Source organism: Miniopterus schreibersii (assembly GCF_964146895.1).
Source record: "Miniopterus schreibersii genome assembly, chromosome: 13".
NCBI classification, from domain to species: domain Eukaryota; kingdom Metazoa; phylum Chordata; class Mammalia; order Chiroptera; family Miniopteridae; genus Miniopterus; species Miniopterus schreibersii.
In genome coordinates, this window is record NC_138113.1 from 55,200,286 (window position 1) to 55,221,142 (window position 20,857).

General features: G+C 39.3%; 1 protein-coding gene across 7 annotated transcripts in view; it reads right to left on the reverse strand.

The window, feature by feature from the left end:
- TSGA10 (testis specific 10) overlaps nt 1-20,857 on the reverse strand; it is an 87,646-nt gene that overhangs the window by 18,687 nt on the left and 48,102 nt on the right. For all 7 annotated transcript variants that reach the window (XM_081156921.1, XM_081156920.1, XM_081156924.1 and 4 more), the window contains exons 12-16: nt 20,200-20,255; nt 18,809-18,977; nt 15,940-16,050; nt 11,931-12,116; nt 998-1,207 (exon numbers count right to left, since the gene is read on the reverse strand). In XM_081156921.1, coding sequence (XP_081013047.1) covers nt 998-1,207; nt 11,931-12,116; nt 15,940-16,050; nt 18,809-18,977; nt 20,200-20,255 — 732 coding nt within the window. The remainder of the gene's footprint in view (nt 1-997; nt 1,208-11,930; nt 12,117-15,939; nt 16,051-18,808; nt 18,978-20,199; nt 20,256-20,857) is intronic.

Consider the following 20,857-nt stretch of genomic DNA (forward strand, 5'->3'; position numbering starts at 1 on the left):
AAAATGCTCAACATTACTAATCATCTGAGAAATGGAAATTAAAACCACAATGAGAAATCACCTCACACCTGTCAGAATGGCTATCGTCAATGAAGCAACAAATGGGGATGTGGAGAAAAGAAAACCCTCATGAACTGTGGGTGGAATGCAGTTTGGTGCAGCCACTGTGGAAAGTAGTTATGTCAAAAAATTAAAAATGGAACTGTATTATGACCCAGCAATTTCACTTCTGGGAATTTATCCAAAGAAACCTGAAAAACAATTTGAAAGAATATATGCTCACCTATGTTCATTGCAACATTATTTACAATAGCCAAGATTTAGAAGCAGCCCAAGGTTCCATTAGTAAATGAGTGGATATAAAAGCTGTAGTACACTTATACAATGGAATACTACTTGGCTGTAAAACAGAAGGAAATCTTACACTTTGCAACATCAGGTATGGACTTGAGAGCATTATGCTAAGTGAAATAAGCCAGTCAGAGAAAGATAAGTACCATATGATTTCACACATTCATCCCAAATTATTTATATGTCAATAGTGAAAGGTCCCTGAGGACAGGGGCCTGTATCTTTTGAACATTATATTCACAGCAGCAAGCACAATGCCAGGCAAATAGTAGATATAACAAACTGAATTACAGTTTAAAAGAACACAATTAGTAAATAAATTTAACTTAAAAGAACATCATTAAAGTTATAATTTAGCTGGATAAACCTCAACCTTGTGGTTCTTTGCTGATTGGTATGTAAATGTATTTTATAATTCATGTGGCCAAAAGTAAATATAAATTAAATACTCAAAGGAAGATTTCTGTTACTTACTTGAATTGTTGGAATACAGCTGTCAAATTAATCTCTTAGACTTAAAAAATAAAATCTAAAGATGAAAGATGGGGCTTGATGTAATATTTTTTAAAAAAGAACTTGTTTTTCTAATGTAGTAATTTTTTATAATGGAAACATGAAAATAAACATTTTTAAGTGTGTTACGTACCATTTCAATTTCTTGATCTTTAGCAACCAGCTGCTGATTAAGAAGTTCTTTGCTTGAGTCAAGTTTAATACAAAGTTCTCTTGTGGAAGACAAGTCTGCAAGGGCAGACACCTTTTCAAACTGAACCTTCTGAAGCTCCTCTTCCAACTTCACAAGAGATTTATGTAAGGTACAAATCTGGGACTTGTAAGACCTTTCTGCATTTAAGTGCTGCAAAAACAAAATTATTATTTTTTTAAATTGGAAAAAAACTATGAGATGGAGCACAAAATGGGGCAAATCTTTTAACGATAGTACATTTACATTATAAGGAACCTTAGATGCTATAGGTAGTAATATATGTACAAAACACTCTGAAACATAAATTCGGGTTTCAAATTTCTATACACAAAGTCCTTGAGTAAGGTGGTCAACTGGTCATATTTGAAAACCAATGTTTCCCATTTAAACTTTTCTGAAAGCTGGTTGAAATATATACATGTTTGGTCAATAGTTCTTTCTATATTTGCCACAATTCCTATTATTCTATAATGTAAATATTATTGCTGTCTTTAACAACAAGGTGACAAATAAAACATTAGCCACTATTTCACTCACAATACCCATTTTCCAATTCTGAAAAGGCATGTTGATATTGACCATAATATTGTAAAATGAGGACTGATAACTCTCTAGCACTTACTAATACCTGAGGGAAAAAGACTGGGCAAGTACAAATTAAGAATACATCCACATTTTGAGAAATAAGAGCATGTTTTAAAAATGGTATTATGAGCCCTGGCCAGTGTGGTTCAGTGGTTAGAGTGATGGCCCACACATCTGTGCACCAAAGAGTCATGGTTTCAATTCCCAGGCAAGACTAGGTACCTCTGTGTCAGGTTCGATTCAAGCCCCAGTCAGGGCATGTGCAGGAGACAACCAATTGATGTGTCTCTCTCACATCAATGTTTCTCTCTCTCTCTTTCCCTACCCTTCCTTCCATTCCACTCTCTAAAAATCAATGAAAAAAAAATATCCTCAGGTGAGGATTAACAAAAAAATGGTAATATGAAATTCAAGTTATACGATTGCAAACATTCAAAATAATCCCCCTTTTATTCAGAAAAAAAAAAATGTCTTGGGGTACTCAAGGCCATCCACAAACATCATCTGATATTGGCCTGCATGAGAAACCATCCAGAAAGACTGGGAGTCCTAGTAGATCTACCTAATACACAGAAACAAATGCAAACAGGCTGCCAAAATGGGGAGGGAAAAAAAAGACCCAAATGAAAGAACAAGAGAATTCTACAGAAGAGATAAATGAAATGGAGATAAGCAATCTATCAGACATAGAGTTCAGAATATTGATTGTAAGGATGCTCAACAGCATGGTAAAAGATATAGAAGCTATGAAAAATGACCAGTCAGAAATGAAGAATGACTTAGCAGAAATAAAGAATACATTGGAAGGGGTAAACAGCAGATTAGAGGAGGCTGAGGATTGGATCAGAAAATTAAAAGACAGGGTAGAAAAAAATCACTCAATCAGAGAACCAAAAGGAAAAATAATTTAAAAACTGGAGGACAGTTTAAGGAAGCTGTGGGACAGTATGATATGTAACAATATTTGCATCATAGGAGTACCAGAAGGAGAATAGAAGGAGCAAGGAATAGAGAACTTGTTTGAAGAAATAATGGCAGAAAATTTCCCTAACCTGGTCAAGGAAAAAGCCACACAAGTTCAGGAGGCACAGAGAATGCCAAGCAAGAAGAACCCAAAGAGGCCCACACCCAGACACATCATAACTAAAATGCCAAAAATTCAAGACAAAGAGAGAATCTTAAAGGCAGCAAGAGAAAAGCAATTTGTTACCTACAAAGGAGCTCCCATAAGGCTGTCAGCTGATTTCTCATCATAAACTCTACAGGCCAGAAGGAAATCGCATGAAGTATGTAAGGTAATGCAAAACAAAGATCTGAAACCAAGACTACTCTATCCAGCAAGGCTATCATTCAAAATAGATGGTGAAATAAAGAGCTTCACATACACACACACACACACACACACACACACACACACGGCTAAAGGAGTTTATCACCACCAAACCAGCATTGCAAGAAATGTTAAAGGGACTGCTGTAATAAGAAGAAATAGAGAGAGAGAAGCATTGGCACAAAGAATTAAAGAGGCAATAAATAAGTTCCTATCAATAACCTTAAATATAAATGGATTAAATGTTCCAATCAAAAGACATAGGATAGCTGAATGGATTAGAAAACATGACCCAGATATATGCTGTCTGCAAGAGACCCACCTCAGAACAAAAGACTCACACCGGATGAGAGTGAAGGCATGGAAAACAATTTTCCATGCAAATGAAAAAAAAAAAAAAAAGCTGGGGTAGTAATACTCATATCTGACAAAATAGACTTCAAAATGAAAGCTATAACAAGAGATAAGAAAGGTCACTACATAACATATATGTACCCAATATAGGAGCACCTAAATATATATTTTTTAAAAATTCTGCAGGTCTTTAAGGGAGAGACAGACAGCAATACAGTCATATTAGGGGGTCTTTAATATCCCACTGACTTCACTGAATAGATTTTCCAGACAAAAAATCAACAAGGAAACAGTGACTCTAAATGACACACTAGATCAGGTGGATTTATGGAACTGCCATTTGAGCCAGTGATCCCACTTCTAGGAATATATCCTAAGAATCCCAAAACACCAATCAGAAAGAATATATGCACCCCTTTGTTCACAGCAGAGCAATTTACAATAGCTAAGATCTGGAGACAGCCCAAGTGCCCATCAGTAGATGAATGATAAAAAAAACTGTGGTGCATTTACACCATGAAATACTATGCAGCTATGAAAAAAAAGGATCTCTTACCCTTTGGGACATCATGGAGGGACCTGGAGAGTATTATGCTAAGCGAAATAAGCCAGTCAGAGAAAGACAAGTATCACATGATCTCACTTATATGTGGAATCTAATGAACAAAATAAATTGATTAACAAAATAAACCCAGGGACATAGAAGCATGGAACAGACTAAGGGATCTCAGAGGGAAGGCAGGGGTAGGCGAGAAGGTGGAGAGAGATTAATGAAGGAACTTATAAGCTCATATGCACAACCCAAACATTGGTATGGGGAAGGCCTGGGGGTGGGGTGGATGTGGGGTGCAGAGGGTCAATGGGGGGAAAAAGGGGGACATCTGTAGTATTTGCAACAATAAAGATAAATTTGAAAAAACATAATGGAATACCATTTTAAACATAAAGATGTATAGATTAAAAACAAAAGCTTGGAAAAAGATATTCCATACACATAATAATCACAAGAAGGGTGAAGCAGTTATATTAATATCTCACAAACTATATGCTACAGAATAGGAAACATTACAACGCATGAAGAGATGAATTAATCAAGAAGTAATGAAAAACCTAAATCTATATGTGTCTAAAGCACAGCTTCAAGTACATGAAATAACATGACATAAATACAAGAAAAATGCACGAATGCCAAATATAGTTGGAGCTTTTAACACTCTTCTCTCAATAACTGACAGAACAACTGAACATAAGATTAGTAGAAACAGGAACTGAAAAACACTGTTGATGAACTTGACCCAAGAGACATCTATAGAACATTTCACTCAACAGCAAAAGACTGCACATTCTTTTCAAGTACATATGAAACACCCAGCAAGATGACCTTATGGGCCACAACACAGTCTCAATATATGTAAAAATCTGGAAAATCACTACCTAGAAAGATATCTTTTAATCTCCAAATACTGAAAATTAAACAATAGTACAAAATAACATAAGGGCAATTTGAAAATTATTTTGGCATTTAAAAAAAAGAAAACATAACATAATTGTGTAGGGTAAAGTTTCTACTTCTGGCATGGCAATGTGAGGAGCTCCACAGAAGCACTCCCTAGTGAAAGCGGTGAAAATTATAAAAAAGCAACCTTAAATGGTCTTTAAATAGTCTCTGGAAATGGTCCTAAGGACATACAGTTAATGAAGAAATATTTCAAAACCAACTAAAACTGGGTAGGAATAGTGAAAGTCTGTGGCACCTGAAATATGGCCTGTTCCCTCTCCCCCCACTCCCAGATCAGCACAATGAAAATTCCACTCCAGTGCCCTCTCTCCCCTGAGTACCCAGTCAAGAACTACAGTATCTTCCCATGAGGGGCAGATTATCAGCATTTCTCATCCCACCCCATGCTACTTGTATCACAGGCTAAGTTCCTGGCAAGTGTGGCTGGAAGATGGGGGCTTCCTTCTGCGCAGAATCTACACATGGCATAGAGGTTCTCTTTTGTTTGTAGTACACTGGGAACACAATGGCCCTGATTCTCCTTGACACAGGTTGTTCATAAAGAAAAGGTTCCATACCAGCAGAGGGAAACAGAGATTACAATCATACACCCACCATCTCTACCAAGTACCCAGATCCTAAAATAGGCATGCCACTCAAAGAGAAGTGCACCACTGTCCCCACACCAGCTTGAGCCCTGGCTCAGAGATTTTGCCTAGGCAGAGAGGGAGGCCATAAAGCAGGAAGAGAAACTTATGTCATTGGCAACAGACTGTGGGATAAAGTTCAAGCCTAAGGTATTCTCAAGATCAGTGAAGGGTATGGTGAAAAGACTTGGAGGGTAGGGTAAAAAATAAATTAAAAAGAGACTGGTAAAATCTTCAGAGATATAAGCTAACCATAGGTCAGCTAGTTTACTAAAGAATATCAGGGAAAGAGACTGCTAAGAAGAATGTTCTCAGGTTTAAAAACACTGAAATATTGACCCCTAAAATGATCCTGTAAAGGAACCCAAATTGAACTGAATCCCTTGGTGAAGCAATTTCTGCTGGAGGGCGTTGTGAAAACAATAAAGCAAACAGCCAGAAATTAGTGGAGCTTAACAGCTGAGTGAGGTCAGGAAGAGAGTCAAAAAGGCCCTGTCATCCCTGGGCAACTGTGAACATACCTAAGGAAACCGTCAATAAAATGAAAAGACAACCCAATGAATGGGAGAAGACATTAGCTAATGACACATTGGATAAGGAACTCACACAACTTAACACAGAAAAACAAACAACCCAATTTAAAAAATGGACAGAGGGCCTAAATAGCCATTACTCTGAAGAGGTCATACAGATGCCAATAGACATAGGAAAAGATGCTCAATCATCATAAAAATGCAAATTTAAACCACACCTGTCAGAATGACTATGGCCAATAAGTCAACAAACGAGTATTGGCAAGGATTCGGAGAAAAGGGAACCTTTGTGCACTATTGGTGGGATTGTAAATTGGTGCAACCACAGTGTGGATGTTCCTCAGAAAATTAAAAATAGAACTACCATATGACCCAGAAAACCCACTTGTGGGTATTTATCTGAAGAAATCCAAAACATTACTTTGAAAAGATTTGTGTACTCCTATGTTCACTGCAGCAATATTTATAATAACAAAGTTATGGAAGCAGCCAAACTGTCCATCAATAGATGAATGAATAAAGATGTGGTACATATATACAATGGGATATTATTCAGACATAAAAGAGAAATGGAATCTTGCCATTTGGAACATGGATGAAACCTAGAGAGTATTATGGTAAATGAAATAAGTCAGACAGAGAAAGACAAATACCATATGATTTCACTTATATGTGAAATCTAAAAAAATAAAATAAAATAAACAGAACAGAAGCAAACTTATAGATACAGAGAACAAATTAATGTTTGCCAGATGAGAGGAGCTTTGCGGGAGATGGGTGAAAAATGTGAAGGGATTAAGAAGTACAAATTGACAGTTATAAAAATAGTCACAGGGATGTAAAGTGCAGCATAGTCAAATATAGAAAATACAGTCAATAATCGCATAACAACTATGTATGATGTCGGATGATTACTAGACATGTGGTGATCACTTCATAAGGTATATAAATGTCTAATCACTGTGTTGCACACCTGAAACTAATATAATATTGCATGTCAAGAGTAACTGAAAAATGAATTTTAAAAAATGAACTTTGACCATCTTATATCACATACAACTATTAATTTAAAACATATCGTTGATCTAAATATAAAATGCATAATATTTATGGAAGAAACAGAAGAAAATCTATGCACCTTGTTGTAGGCAAAGATTTATTAGATAGGACAAAGAAGTGGAAAGTATAAAAGATAACTGATAAATTGGACTTTATAAAAAATTTCAAACTTCTGCTTAAAGTCTTCATTAAGAAAATAAAAAGACAAGCCAATGACTGGAAGAAAATATTTAAAAATACACAAAGGAGAGGAAAAACAAGACGGCGGCATAGGTAATAGCTGCATCCGCCTCCTTCCGCAACCACATCAAAATTACAACTAAAATACAGAACCACCAGCACTCAGAGCCTCCTGAGATCTGGCTGAACAGAAGCCCCACAACCAGGGATCTGAAGAAGCACCGAGACCGGGAGGAGGGGCGGAGACGTGGGCGGATCTGGGCTGAATCACAGAGATGCGGCCGCGGGCCACACCCAGTGCCGAGGTTAAAACCCAGGAGGGAATCTCAGCGGTGGAGTTTTCCCAGAGGAGGGAGGGGGTCCCAGCCCCACAGCAGGCGCCCAGTCCAGGCGCCCAGGCAGGGAAGACATGTCCCCACAACTCCGGGCTGTGAAACCAGCAGGGACTGTGGCTGAGGGTCGCGGAGGCTGCAGGAGCCCCAGCAGCTCCTCTCAAAGGGCCCGCGCAGGACTCACTCGGACCCTCCCTCTGAGCCCAGCACCAGGCAGCAGCCTGAAAGGACCTGGGACACTTGGGGAGGAACTAACCTGCCTGAAATCCGGGCGAGAGGTGGAGGGACGGCTTCCTCCCAGGCAGAAGGGCTGGCAGAGGCCATGGCTCCTTTGGCGAGTCCTCCCCGCACACAGCCGGCAGGCAGGCACCATCTTTGAATTGCCAGCACCTGACTCCCCCCTCTGGCCCCGCCCGGTGATCCTGGGGGGGGGCGCCCCTCCCCACCTGCAGCTCATCCAGGCCATTCCCAGGGGCTTTTCTGTGCAAGTGGCCTCTTGAGCCTCATGCTTAGGACTTTCCTAAAATCTCTCAAACAAGCAGCAGCGGGCCCCATACAGCTTGATAAGCGGCCCCAGGCCTGGCACTAGCAGCAGCCTGCATTGGCTCATAGCTTGGCCTCTCCTGGACACCTCCAAGCCCAGCACAAGGAGCAGCATCTACAGTTTGCTGTGTAGCTCATGCTGGATATAGCTCATGCCTAGGCAGAGAGGGAGGCCATAAAGCAGGAAGAGAAACTTATGTCATTGGCAACATGGCAACATGGGCAAGGCACTGGCAGAGGCTGACTTTGCACCTCCCGGGAGGCCCCAGAGACAGTGCACCTGGTGCTCAGACTCGACCACGCTGGATTACAGCCCTACCACAGCCACGAGTGACACACTCAAGGGGAGCACTTGGTGAACCAAAGCGCCACTGAAGTAAATCCTGCTCCATAGGGGTGTCTCCAGCACAGCAGCTCTCTGACTGTAGTTGCAGCTGGTCCTCACAGCTGATTGGCCTGGGGGTCAGTTCCTCCTAGGGACACCAACAGCAACCAAGGCTCAACTACAACAGGACAGTGCACACAGCCCACACAGGGGAGCACCTAGAAGGCCCAGCTCAGGTGACTGGGGAGGCTGAGCCACTGGACCCTACAGAACACCTGCTACACAAAACCACTCTACAAATTCCAGGAGACATAGCAGCTCTACCTAACACATAGAAACAAACACCTGGAAGCAGCCAAAATGCATAGGCAAAGAAACATGTCACAAAGGAAAGAACAGAAGAAATCTCTAGAAGAGGAACTAAATGAAACAGATCCAAGCAAGCTAACAGACAGAGAGTTCAGAATTTTGGTTATAAGGATGTTTAAGCAGATGGTTAGGGAAATAACTGAGAAAATTGATAACATAATAAAGTACCAATTTGAAATGAAGGCTACAGGAACTGAAATGAAGAATAATTTACAGGGAATCAACAGTAGAGTAGAGGACACTGAGAATCAAATGAGCAATTTGGAACATGAGGAAACAAAAAACACCCAACCAGAAGAGCAAAAAGAAAAAAGAATCCAGAAATATGAAAATAGTATAAGGAGCCCCTGGGACAACTTCAAGAGGCCCAACATTCGTATTATTGGGGTGCCAGAAGAGGCAGAAAGAAACCAAGGAATTAAAAACCTATTTGAAAAAATAATTACAGAAAACTTCCCCTACATGGGGAAAGAAATCGACTTTCAAGTCCAGGAAGCACAGAGGGTCCCAAAGAAGAGGAACCCAAAGAGGCCCACAGCAAGACACATCATAATTAAAATGCCAAAGGTTAAAGACAAAGAGAGAATCTTAAAAGCAGCAAGAGAAAAGCAATTAGTTACCTACAAGGGAGCACCCATACGAATGTCAGCTGATTTCTCAACAGAAACCTTGCAGGCCAGAAGGGAGTGGCAAGAAATATTCAAAGTGATCAAAAACATGGAACTACAACCAAGATTGCTCTACCCAGCAAAGCTATCATTTAGAATTGAAGGTCAAATAAAGAGCTTCACAGATAAGAAAAAGCTGAAGGAGTTCAACACCACCAGACCAGCACTACAGGAAATGTTGAAGGGTCTTCTTTAAGAAGAAGCTAATGAACAAAAGAATCTGATGAACTAAATAGATCCAGAGACATTGACACATGCAACAGACGATCATATTTCAGAGGAAAGAGGGAAGGGGGGTGGAGGGTGGGAAGAGATTAACCAAAGAAGTTATATGCATATATGCATAACCTATGGACACAGTCAATAACAGGGTGAAGGCCTGGGGAGGGGGTGGGAACGAAGTGGAGGGGGTCATTTGCGGGGAAAAATGGTATACCTGTAATACTCTCAACAATAAAGATAAATTTAAAAAGTAAAAAAAAAAAAAATACACAAAGGAACATCTAAAGTAATCAAAATAATTCTTACAACTTAATAACAAGAACCGTAATAAAAATATGGGCAATAGATTTGGGTAGTTCACAAAAGATGTACCAGTGATTATATATACAATCACAGAATGTGGAAGGCTGCTCAACCTCATCAGTCATGAAGGAAATTTGAACTAAACATACATGTGATAATTGTACACATCTATTAACAATACCATGTGCTGGGAAAGACGGAGAGCAGCTGGAATTCTCATACAATGCAAAAGTGGTACGGCCAGTGTGGAAAACAGTTTGTGGGTTTCTTACAAAGCTGAGAACAATTGCCATATGATCCAGCAATTCCACTATTAGTTATTTATTCAAGAAAAATAAAAACTTTTGTGCACACAAAGACTTACATGCAATGTTCACAGCAATTTTATTCATAATCACCCAAAATAGAAAGAACCTGTTATATACTGAATTGTGTCCCCTCAAAATTCATATGTTGAAGGCTAACCCCAAATGTGACTGCATTTAGAGATAGGACCTGTAAGTAGGTAATTGGGGTTAAGTGAGGTCATAAGGAGGGGGTCCTAATCCAATATAACTGTGTCCTCGTAAGAGGGAGAGAGACAGCGGGGATGCACACACACAGGAATGTGTGAGGGCACAGAAGTAAGGCATCCAGCTGCGGACCAAGTTGCAAGGCCTCGGAAGAAACCAAATCTGCGGCACCTTGAATCTTGGACTTCCAGCCTCTAGAACTGTGAGAAAGTAAATCTCTATTGCTTATGTCCCTCAATCTGTGGTATTTTGTTACGGCTGCTCTACACAAACTAACCGTCTGTCAACAGGCAAATAAACTGTGATACAGCTAAACTCGGAATATTGTGACAGTACGGACCAATGCATGCACTTCACAGTCATTCTGCTGAGCCAAAGAAGCCAAGTACAGTGAGTGCCGACTGTGTGATTCCATTTATATAAAATTCTAGGAAGGCAGATCTAATCCAGAGGGACCGAAAGCAAATCCACACTTGCCTAGGGGTGGGCATGGACTGATTGCAAAAGGGCTTGAGGGAATTAGGGAGGAGAGAGAATGTCCTATAACTTGACTGTAGTGACGACTGTGCAAGTGTGTTCATTTGTCAAAACTCATCAAATCACTTAGAATGAGTGCTTTTTATTTCATGTAAATTATACTTCAATACAATTGATTAAAAATTCAATATACTAGTACTTCATAAACAATAAACAAACTAGGTAGCTATATTAATATATAAAACACATTACTAAGTAAAAGTGTTATTCAAGTGAGTCCTTACACAGAGAACATTTTTATTAGAGATATATAAAGTATTAGACTGTTATGACACTAATGATAGTCTCAAAAAAAGGGCAAAAACTGAGAAAATCATTCAGAGAAAAACAGACAAACCCACAATTATAAAGGAGGATCTTAACACATTACTTCCAATAAAACTTAAAGCACACAAAACAGCTTTATGCATCATCTGAGGGTGATATACAGAAAAGTCTAAATATATGAAAAATAGTTAAACAACCAGGAACCTTACACACACCAGCCACTTGGGAGGGAGAAGGGAAAAGGCTGAGGAGCCGGATATTGTAATGTTTGCTTCTTCAAACAGAGACGAAGCAGATATGGCAAAACGTTAGCATCCTTAAATCTGGGAGGGAGGGTATAAGCATGTCTTTTATATTAGTTTTTTACACTTTTCTTTGGTATGTTTGAAATAGTTCCTAATTTTTTAAAATGCTAAAGATTGTTCTAACTGTAGGGCAGGTAATAGATTAGAGAAGAACCAGAGTGGGTATAAGAACAGTTATCAGGCTGCAATTCACAGTATATTTAAATAATTTAAGTCTTTGCTTATATATTTAATTTATGGAAAGCCAAACAAAACTCTGAAACCTGATGCAGGACTTATTACAAGCACATTTTCCCAAACTCACCTGCTCTACCTCTCTGCTGAGGGCATCTACCTTTTCTTTCAGTCTGTTACCCTCTGCCTCAGCGGTGATAAGTTCCAGTTTGAGGGTATTGTTGTCCGCCTCAGCTTGCCGGGCCTTATTTTCCCAGTTCTCAGCATCCTCATTGGCTTTTTGGAGTTGGTCCATCATTTGCTGGTTCTCAGATTCCTGAAAAGCAAATCTTAGGTAGTAGCTGAAAAGATGTAAAATGTTCAGCATATAATTAAACATTTGTCAGATCACTGGGAATTGACTTGCTACGAGGATCATTAGTAACATAACCTTGAGGAATTGCTTGTCCTGGAAAATTGCTTGTCCTGGAACTAACAAAAGGAGGTGGGACCAGGATCTGCCCTGGCTCCTGAGTCACACTCACCCATCTAGTCAAGTGAAGTAGCTTACTCTTATCTTCAGGACCCAGATGAGTATGTTCTTATATTTACTTTTGTTCATACAAAATCTTTCATTGCTTCAGTTTCCCATGTATCTGCTTCCTGACTAGTTGCTGGCCCGTTTTTGGACCTCCTGCCTTGGCCTGACCCTGTGTGTCTGCCTATTGCCTTCTCCCTGACCTCTTTTCTGAGCTGTACTGGTGACAGAGCTTCTCAGTGCTGGCCTGTCTTAAGCATCAACTTCTGATACTTCTCTTGTCTTGGTGCATTTCCTGTGTGATTCCTGCTTTTCATTCAGAAGCCCAGCCTTAGTTTTCTCCATCATGGACTGTGCTATGATCCACGTTTGCTCACTGTTCTAATAAACTGCCTGAAATGGCTCAGAAGCAACATATTAAACCTATGTCGATAAACACTATTCATAAATATACATCCAGGTATATATTGGGCATATAATATAGAACCACATGTTTAAACCCTTAAAAGGTCCATCATGACAGATTGACTAAAGTAGGGTCTTATTTAGATTGACTAAAGTAGGGTCTTATTTGTAGAGGAAAACAGTCAGCTCTATAAGTAATATACTATACTTAGCAATCATTTCCAAACTATATTTAAAAACATATTTTAGTAATATGGTTTGGCTAACTCATTCTAAAACATAATTTATAATTTTCTTAATTAATTAAAAAGGCACTGTTTCTCTTTCTCTGCTACCTGTGAATAAACAATGCTTTTCCCTATCAGAAACATTGGACTAAACAAAATGACCAAAAGGCAATAAACAATGTCTTACCCTGTAAGGCTTTCAAATCAGATATAAATTCTCACAAGTATAATTAAGCATAAGTCTGGTTGAAATTAGATTAATATCGCCACCTTGTGGCCTGATGGTATTTCTTAAAAAATTTTTTTAATCCTCACCTGAGGATATTGTTCCATTGATTTTCAGAAAGTGGAAGGGAGGGGTGAGGGGAAAGAGGGAGAGGAGAGAGAGAGAGAGAGAAGAACATTGATATAAGAGAGACACATCGATTGGTTGCCTCCCACACTCACAACAACCTGGGCTGGGGAACGAACCTGCAACCCAGAAACATGCCCTTGACCTGGAATCAAACCCTGGACCCTTCTTCTGTGCATGGGCCACCACTATAACCACTGAGCAACACCGCCGGGGCTTCATGGTACTTTGACTAATGTGAAAGATCTTTGCAGAGTGTTAGTTAACAAGTTCACAAACCAAAACTACAGTTTTGGCTTTCAAGATTCATATATTCTACATGTGCCAGGAGGGATGATGTGTGTTTTCAATTATTGTACTAAAAGTAACAGTATGTACAGAGTATGTACTTGGGAGGTACATGGTACAATACACATGAACTAAATTTTACCCACATCAGTCTTTCCCCTTTAACTTTCTGTAGCACTCACTGTCTATGTCATTCTCAGCTTTATGTAACCAGGTGTGGGGTACAGTCTCCCCCGTAACACCTTGGATTTCTCAAAGACAGGAACCATTTCTATATTAAATTTAGTTTTGTGATTGGTAATACAGGTTCAAAGTTCAAGTGGTAAAAAAGAATTGCCATAAAACGTCTCTCCTGCCCGCCAACCATCTAGGGACCCTTCCTTGTGGCAACCAAGAGGCCATATTTTACCCTTTTTTGTATCTGTCCAAAGAAGCCAGAGCAGTGTGGGGCCCAAGACAGGCAACAACTTAAAGAAAGAGAAACTGCTTCTTGGTTTTCTCCAATGCTCTCTTTCAAGCTGTCTTTACCCCTTTCTGGCGCTACCTCCACCCCTGGACCCCCCTCCCTCTGGTGGTCCCCTGGGCTCGTTACAACACTCCACCACCACAAAGCTCACCGCCTCAGCTGGAATCCTTTGTCCTTCCTGACTGAATTTTGGGTACAGCTTCCTATTGCTCTCTTTCCTTTTGATTTTCTCACCCTTCTGATTTATTGTTCCCAAATCTCCAGAATAATCTTTCTAAAAGGCAATTCTTCAAATAACTGCTGTGCTCATTTTGCAACAAAAACTTCCTGAAAATGGGGTTCAAACAAGTCCTTCTTACCTCTCCAGCTACGTGACCTACTGTTTCCCCTGAACACCTTTGCCTGTGTTGTCCCCACTGCCTCAGCTGCCATTCTGTTTCCTCTCAGTTTTTCATGTCTGGCACCGCTGCACCTAGCATACTGCCTGCTGAATGAATGAGTGACTGGAGAACGCACCCGACAGTTCTTACTGGACTACCTGTGGTTTGTTCTCTCTGGGGGAAGGGGAGCCTGGATCCATCCAGCTATGCTGTGAAATGAAATCTCATGAAAGAACTCATGCTAGGATGCTAAAAGCTAAGAGAAGCTTGATGTGTGATGTCTGAAAACACAACTCCAGAATCTAAAAGCCCCATTCCTCAATGGTGACATTTCAGGTAACGTGACAGGCTAGGGAGAAAAGGGGAACTGTCTACCACTAATTCAAAGTTCACTATGCGCAATGTTGCTCAGATATTCACTTAGTTATATTCTGCCCCATTCCAGAATAGACTTAAATGGATCCCTGTGCTATATCTATCTGACTTACTTGGGTGTTCTTACTAATTACAGAGGGGACACTGAGACTCAGAGAGGCTGAGTAGCCTACCCAAGTCCATGTCATTAGGGAGGAAAGGATCAGACTTATCTGACTCCAGAGCTTTTGTCCATTCATGATATTACCTTGCTAGCATCTTAAAATCAAGAAGTGTAGGAAAATGCCTGCTTTGTCAACATAAACCCGCTGCTTTATTGCCTGAAAGCAAGGATTGCAATTTAGGAGTCCTTAAACTCTCTACCTCACAAAGTCCTAAACAGTCTAATGAACACCACAAATAAATGCTCAAGATGTTTGTGGACTGATATTAAATAATATGTTAAATAAAATAAGGAAAACAGGATTTTCTGGGGGAAGGGCAGTTTTTATTAATGGTTTCAGTGGTATGTAGGTGACACTATACCTGCTATCATCCAACTATACTTTGTAACCAACCCAATTACACCATTTTAGATAATTTACTAAATGGGCAGATCTAACATCCTTGGTCAAGGTCTCTGTTTATTCCAGGACTGTCACACATGCACCCAAATTTACTTCAGTCATCTGCTGTCTCACCCATGCACCTGGTCAAATGGTCACTAACAGAGAAGTGCAGAGGAGAGCCATCTGCCTTCTGGTCCTAAGAAATACATGGCCCCGGAGTGATCAATTCTGACCTGCTACACAATCACGTGGAGCCTCCTTTGTCAAAGTTTGTACTTGAAATCTTGACCATTTTCAAATATGAATGAGCCCAGGTGGATTCTGGCCCCTTCTCCTTTACCCAGGTAGGAGGATTCTACATATCTGGAAGGGCTGAGTAGCAAACTAAATGGGGCATATTCTTGAGTTACCTTTCTGGACATTGGTGATGTTCTAAATATACAGTTAACCCATCAGTGTCAACACTGAAACATGCTACGCATTCAAGGAAGACTTGATTCAGCTTTCCCCATGAGTGTAACTGATCAACTTTAGTGAAAACTCGGGTATCATGAACAAGGAGGAAAAAAATATATACGTACTTCAGACTTTAATATATTCTTCAGCTTGTTAACTTCCAAATTAGTATCTTGGACCTTCTGTTTTATATCATTAAGTTCATTATGAGTATTATTCAATTGTTTAGACAGTGCCTATGAGAAAAAGATAGCTAGATTTTACTACAAAAAATAAACAATTGCTGTGTCAAAACCACCATGAACAAATTTTAAAATACTTATTATGAAAAAAGTTAATATACCTAATATACAAAGCTCATATAAAAACATTGAGAAAATATGAGTCCAAACAGTAAATGGACAAAGAACCCAAAAGATGATTCACAAAAAGGAAGCAGAAGCAGATAATACATTAAAAATTAAAAATTTACTAGATATTAAATAAATGCTAATTAAGACAATGAAATACTATTTTGTCTATAAATTAGCAAAGATTTAAAGCTATTCTGTTGTTTGAAGAAATGGGCATTTCCATGTATCATTGGAGTAAACAGAAATTTGCAAAAAGCAAATCTGTGACCCGCTATTTGGTGATGTATGAAGAGACATTTTTAAATACTAATTAAAAAAAACTTCATAAGCTTTGATTCAACTTGAAATTAAGTCGAACAAAATGTAATCAAAAGGAATGTTCATTAAGGCATTTATTTGTTATAGTAACAATACTTACTCACATTAAGTGAAGGATGCAGCAAATAATAGCATCTACATAATGTTATAACCCCACAGAACATTAGACCTCTATGAGAAATGTTTGGAATAATTTTTAAAAACAAGCGAAAATGTCCATTTATAGTTAGTTAAAAAAAATTAGGGTAAAACACTAAAAATATCTCATACCAATTTGTTAAAAATTGTGGTACTGAGGGTAAAATTCTTTTAAGGTTTCTGTTTTCCACATCTTCTGTGATATGCGTTCTTAATCTGTGGTCCACAAAGGAATCCATCTTCTACCTTTGGGCCCATGACCCAAAGGGAAGAAAAAACTACTCTTGAACATATGAAAATTGTTATGATACCAATTTTCTTATGATTATAAGCAATGTTTATAAAATTTTAACAAAACAGGTAAATGCTTATAATGTCCCTACAAAATATATATCAAGTGATTATGCTGGACTCTCTGGTAAGTGCTTGCTAGGTATGTTGTGGTTTACTCTCCATTTCTCAGATGATGAACAGCAATTTGAAGAAGTTTGGTGGTATTATCACACTGCCAGGCAGGGCGATTCAAACTCACATGAGACTTAAACACTCCACTCTACTGCCTTCTTATGTAGAAAACCATGATATAAAAGGGTATGTGGTTTTATCTCAGCTACATAAAAAGTTCATGTAAAAATAAAAAATAAAAAAATACATTGAAAATTAGTAAAAACTATGTTAACAGTAGTTAACTATGGGTAGTAAAAATGAGTTTTTAACTAGTTTTTAATAAATATAGGTTATGTTTACCTATATCCTATTTGCTCTAGGTACAGAGTGCACAAAATTATAAATTCATATCTTTTGTTTTCATTGCTATTCAATAACTTTTAAAACTAGACTTTATTTTAAAATAGTTTTAGATATACAGAAAAGTAGTGAAAATAGGACAGAAAGTCGACATATACTCTATAATCAGTTTCTTCTTTTATTAACATCTTACATTAGTATGGCACACTTACCACAATTAGTGAACCAATATTGAAACATTATTAACTAAAGTCCATTTTTTTTCAGATTCCTTTCATTTTTTTATTTTCTGACTTTTAGAAAGAGAGAGGAAGGGGAGAGAGAAGGAAACACCAATTTGTTGTTCCACTTCTTTATGCACTCACTGGTTGATTCTTGTATGTGCCCTGACCAGAGATCAAAACTGCAACATTGATGTAGAGGGAAGATGCTCTAGCCGACTGAGCTACCAGCTAGGGCCCAGATTTCTTTCATTTTTATGTTCTGTCCCTTTCCTGTTCCAGGATCCCATTGTTCATTAACTTTTCAACACAGTATTTTAACACCTCAGGCAATATTTATAATTTACAAAATGTTGCATCTTTACATCTATTTTTATAAATTAAAAATATTTAACAGCCTGACCAGGCATGGCTCAGCAGTTGAGCATCGACCTAGGATCCAGGAGATCACCGTTTGATTCCCTGTCAGGGCACATGCCTGAGTTGCGGGCTCGATCCCCAGTCAGGGGTGTGCAGGAGGCAGCTGATCAATGACTCTCTCATCATTGATGTTTCTCTCTCTCTCTCCCCCTCTCCCTTCCTCTCTGTGAAATCAATAAAAATATGTTAAAAAAAAAGTCACTTCTCTCTTAAAAAAAAAAAATTAACAGTTAAAAATGCAGAGTTTTAAGATGCAAACTAAACATTGAGAGTGACAGTAATGTGGGGAGATCATTTGGACTGAAGAATTTTCAGTGGAAAGGGAAGCTTCCAAATAGAATTTTTTAATGGTCAAATTAAAATAATGATGTTGGAAATGAGAACTGTGGATAAAGTATATTGGCTTAGAGAGGAAGTAATTATAAAAGAAATTGTCCTGAAAAGAATTACAGTGCTAAAGAGAACCCAAAACTGTGGCAAAGTTCATACATTCATACTTAGAATGGTTGTCCGTCAAATAGATCGACCATTTTCTTCACATTTCTGAAGGTTTTATCATCATTTGTTGAGGACAAATGTATTCTAAGGTTGAATACAAATCTATTATATCCCCTGTTCCTTGATATGTAACATTTTATGTCTAAGAATTTCATTTAGAAATTATGAGGGATATTATGTAATGAAGGTAAAAAATGGCTGGTTCCAAAGCCTGAGCTTTTCTTCAAAATGAAAGAACAATTGAGCCTCAGAAGAAATATACATTTTCTTGGAGAAAAAGATACTAGGAACAAATGTACCTGGTTCTCTTGTTTGGCTTTGGAAAACTGTTCTTGGAGACTGTCATTCTCATGAGCCAAGATATCTCTTTCCCTGGCAATCTGAGCCAGTTCATCATTTGTTTCATCCAACTGCCGACGCATCCTGGAAATGTCTTGTTCACACATGATTAGCGCTTCAGTAGACTGTCTATTGCACAAATCAAACAGTACATAAGAAGAGACATTGTACCAAAACAGAATAACAAATTGTCACAAGACAGAAGGGGGGCAGGCAGCATGGAAGCATCTGAAGAGTTTTAAACACATTTAAATTTACAGGAATAAATCCTGTGAAAACAGTGCACCGGAGCTTCTCCAGGGGCCCACGTCTCACTACGAGAGGGCTGCTACCTGTCCCTAACGGCCAGTGACTAGCCAAGCATTTCAGAACCCTGACATTCAACAGAAGAGCTTTCATCCCACCTCTAGCTGCCTGGCTGCCTCGCAGGCAGGTTCCTCTTCCTCTGCCCTCTGCCCTCTGCCCTCTGCCCTCTGCCCTCTGCCCTCTGCCCTCTGCCCTCTGCAAACATAAGGAATCTGAGGGCTTAACTCTTAGCCTCCTGATTCTTACTCTGCGCCTTCACTCAGACAAACACTATTCACATCCATGGCTCCCAGCCCCATCTCTCCCCAGATGACTCTGAAATCATAACTTTCAGCCTCGGCCTCTGCCTTACACTCCAGATGCTTATATTTAACTGCTTATGAGATGCATCTACAAGAAGGGCTCAAGGCTCTTCCAATTCAGAGGAAAATCATCTTTTTCCATATTTTCTACGTGCCCAGTATTCATCTCCAGCCTAAACCTGGCATTTTCCTAGCTTTTCTTCCTCACAAGCACCCACCACGGTCCCCACTCCCCAGCCCCAGTCTACCATCATTCTTCAGCCTGGGTAATCTTTCTAACGCAACAATCTCCTCAACATTCCTTAATGATTTATTTCCCAAAGGTAAAAGCAGGACTCATTTGTCTACAGCACAGGCCTCTGGGTCCAGCCTTTCCTCCCTCCACATCTCTCACCCTTCGGGTTCCAACACTCACCTACTAGTCATTCAAGAGGCTCCTGAACATTATCTGTGGTCTTGTGGTTCTTTGCTTTCCTTTCTCCTTTAAATGCCCCTTCCCCTCCTTTCCCTTCCCTCCCCTCTTCTTCCCCTCCCCTCACCCCCTCCCCTTTCCTCTTTCCTTTCCTCTTTCCCTGGCAAACGCCAACCCCTCTTTTACTTCCCTTCTCAGACTTAGGCCTCCTTCCAATATTAGAGTTATAACTCTGTACATAACACTAAGCCCCGTTTCTTCCTATCCTTGTACCTAACATAGTACTTTGCCCCTAGTAAATACTCAAATTCTTGTGGGACGAATGGTTTACCTTGATGCCTGCTCCATCTCAGCAATGATGTTCTTCATGCCTGAAATGGTCTTTTCCTTGAAAAGTAATATAAGCATGACATAAAAATTATCTTAAACTTATTTCTGCTAAAACTGAATGAACAAAAAGAAATTCCCTCCCCCTTTTGATTTCCATTTGGGTTTAAACATTTATGCTCTATTCACCTTTCCTACACTTTAAAATTGAAGCCTAATATATCAATGTGAATATTTGCACTACATAAAACAATAGGTTGTGCTCATTAAAGCAAAGACTACACTACACTTGGGTGACTGATATGAGATCAATATATGAAACAGTGTGTTAAAGCTCTGGGCAGCCACCCAGCAACACAGGAACCCGGGCACACTCTGTACTAGGAGGCGAACCACTGGTTTGCATTAGGGTGATCTCCATGGGGGGCAGGGCTGATTCCCTTCCTCACCCCACCTTCTGAAACCCAGGAACGTGAATCATGTGAAACTAAATTTAGTTGTTAAGAACAATATCTTTGATCAGGGATATTATTTATATTAGTCATCAAGAGCCTCTTCAAAAAGCTGTTAGAATGGAGCTACTTATACTATGAAGTTTAGGTGTGAGTTAAATATTTGAGGAGGTAAGCATTAGACCTAAAATAAACTACCGATACTGTCCC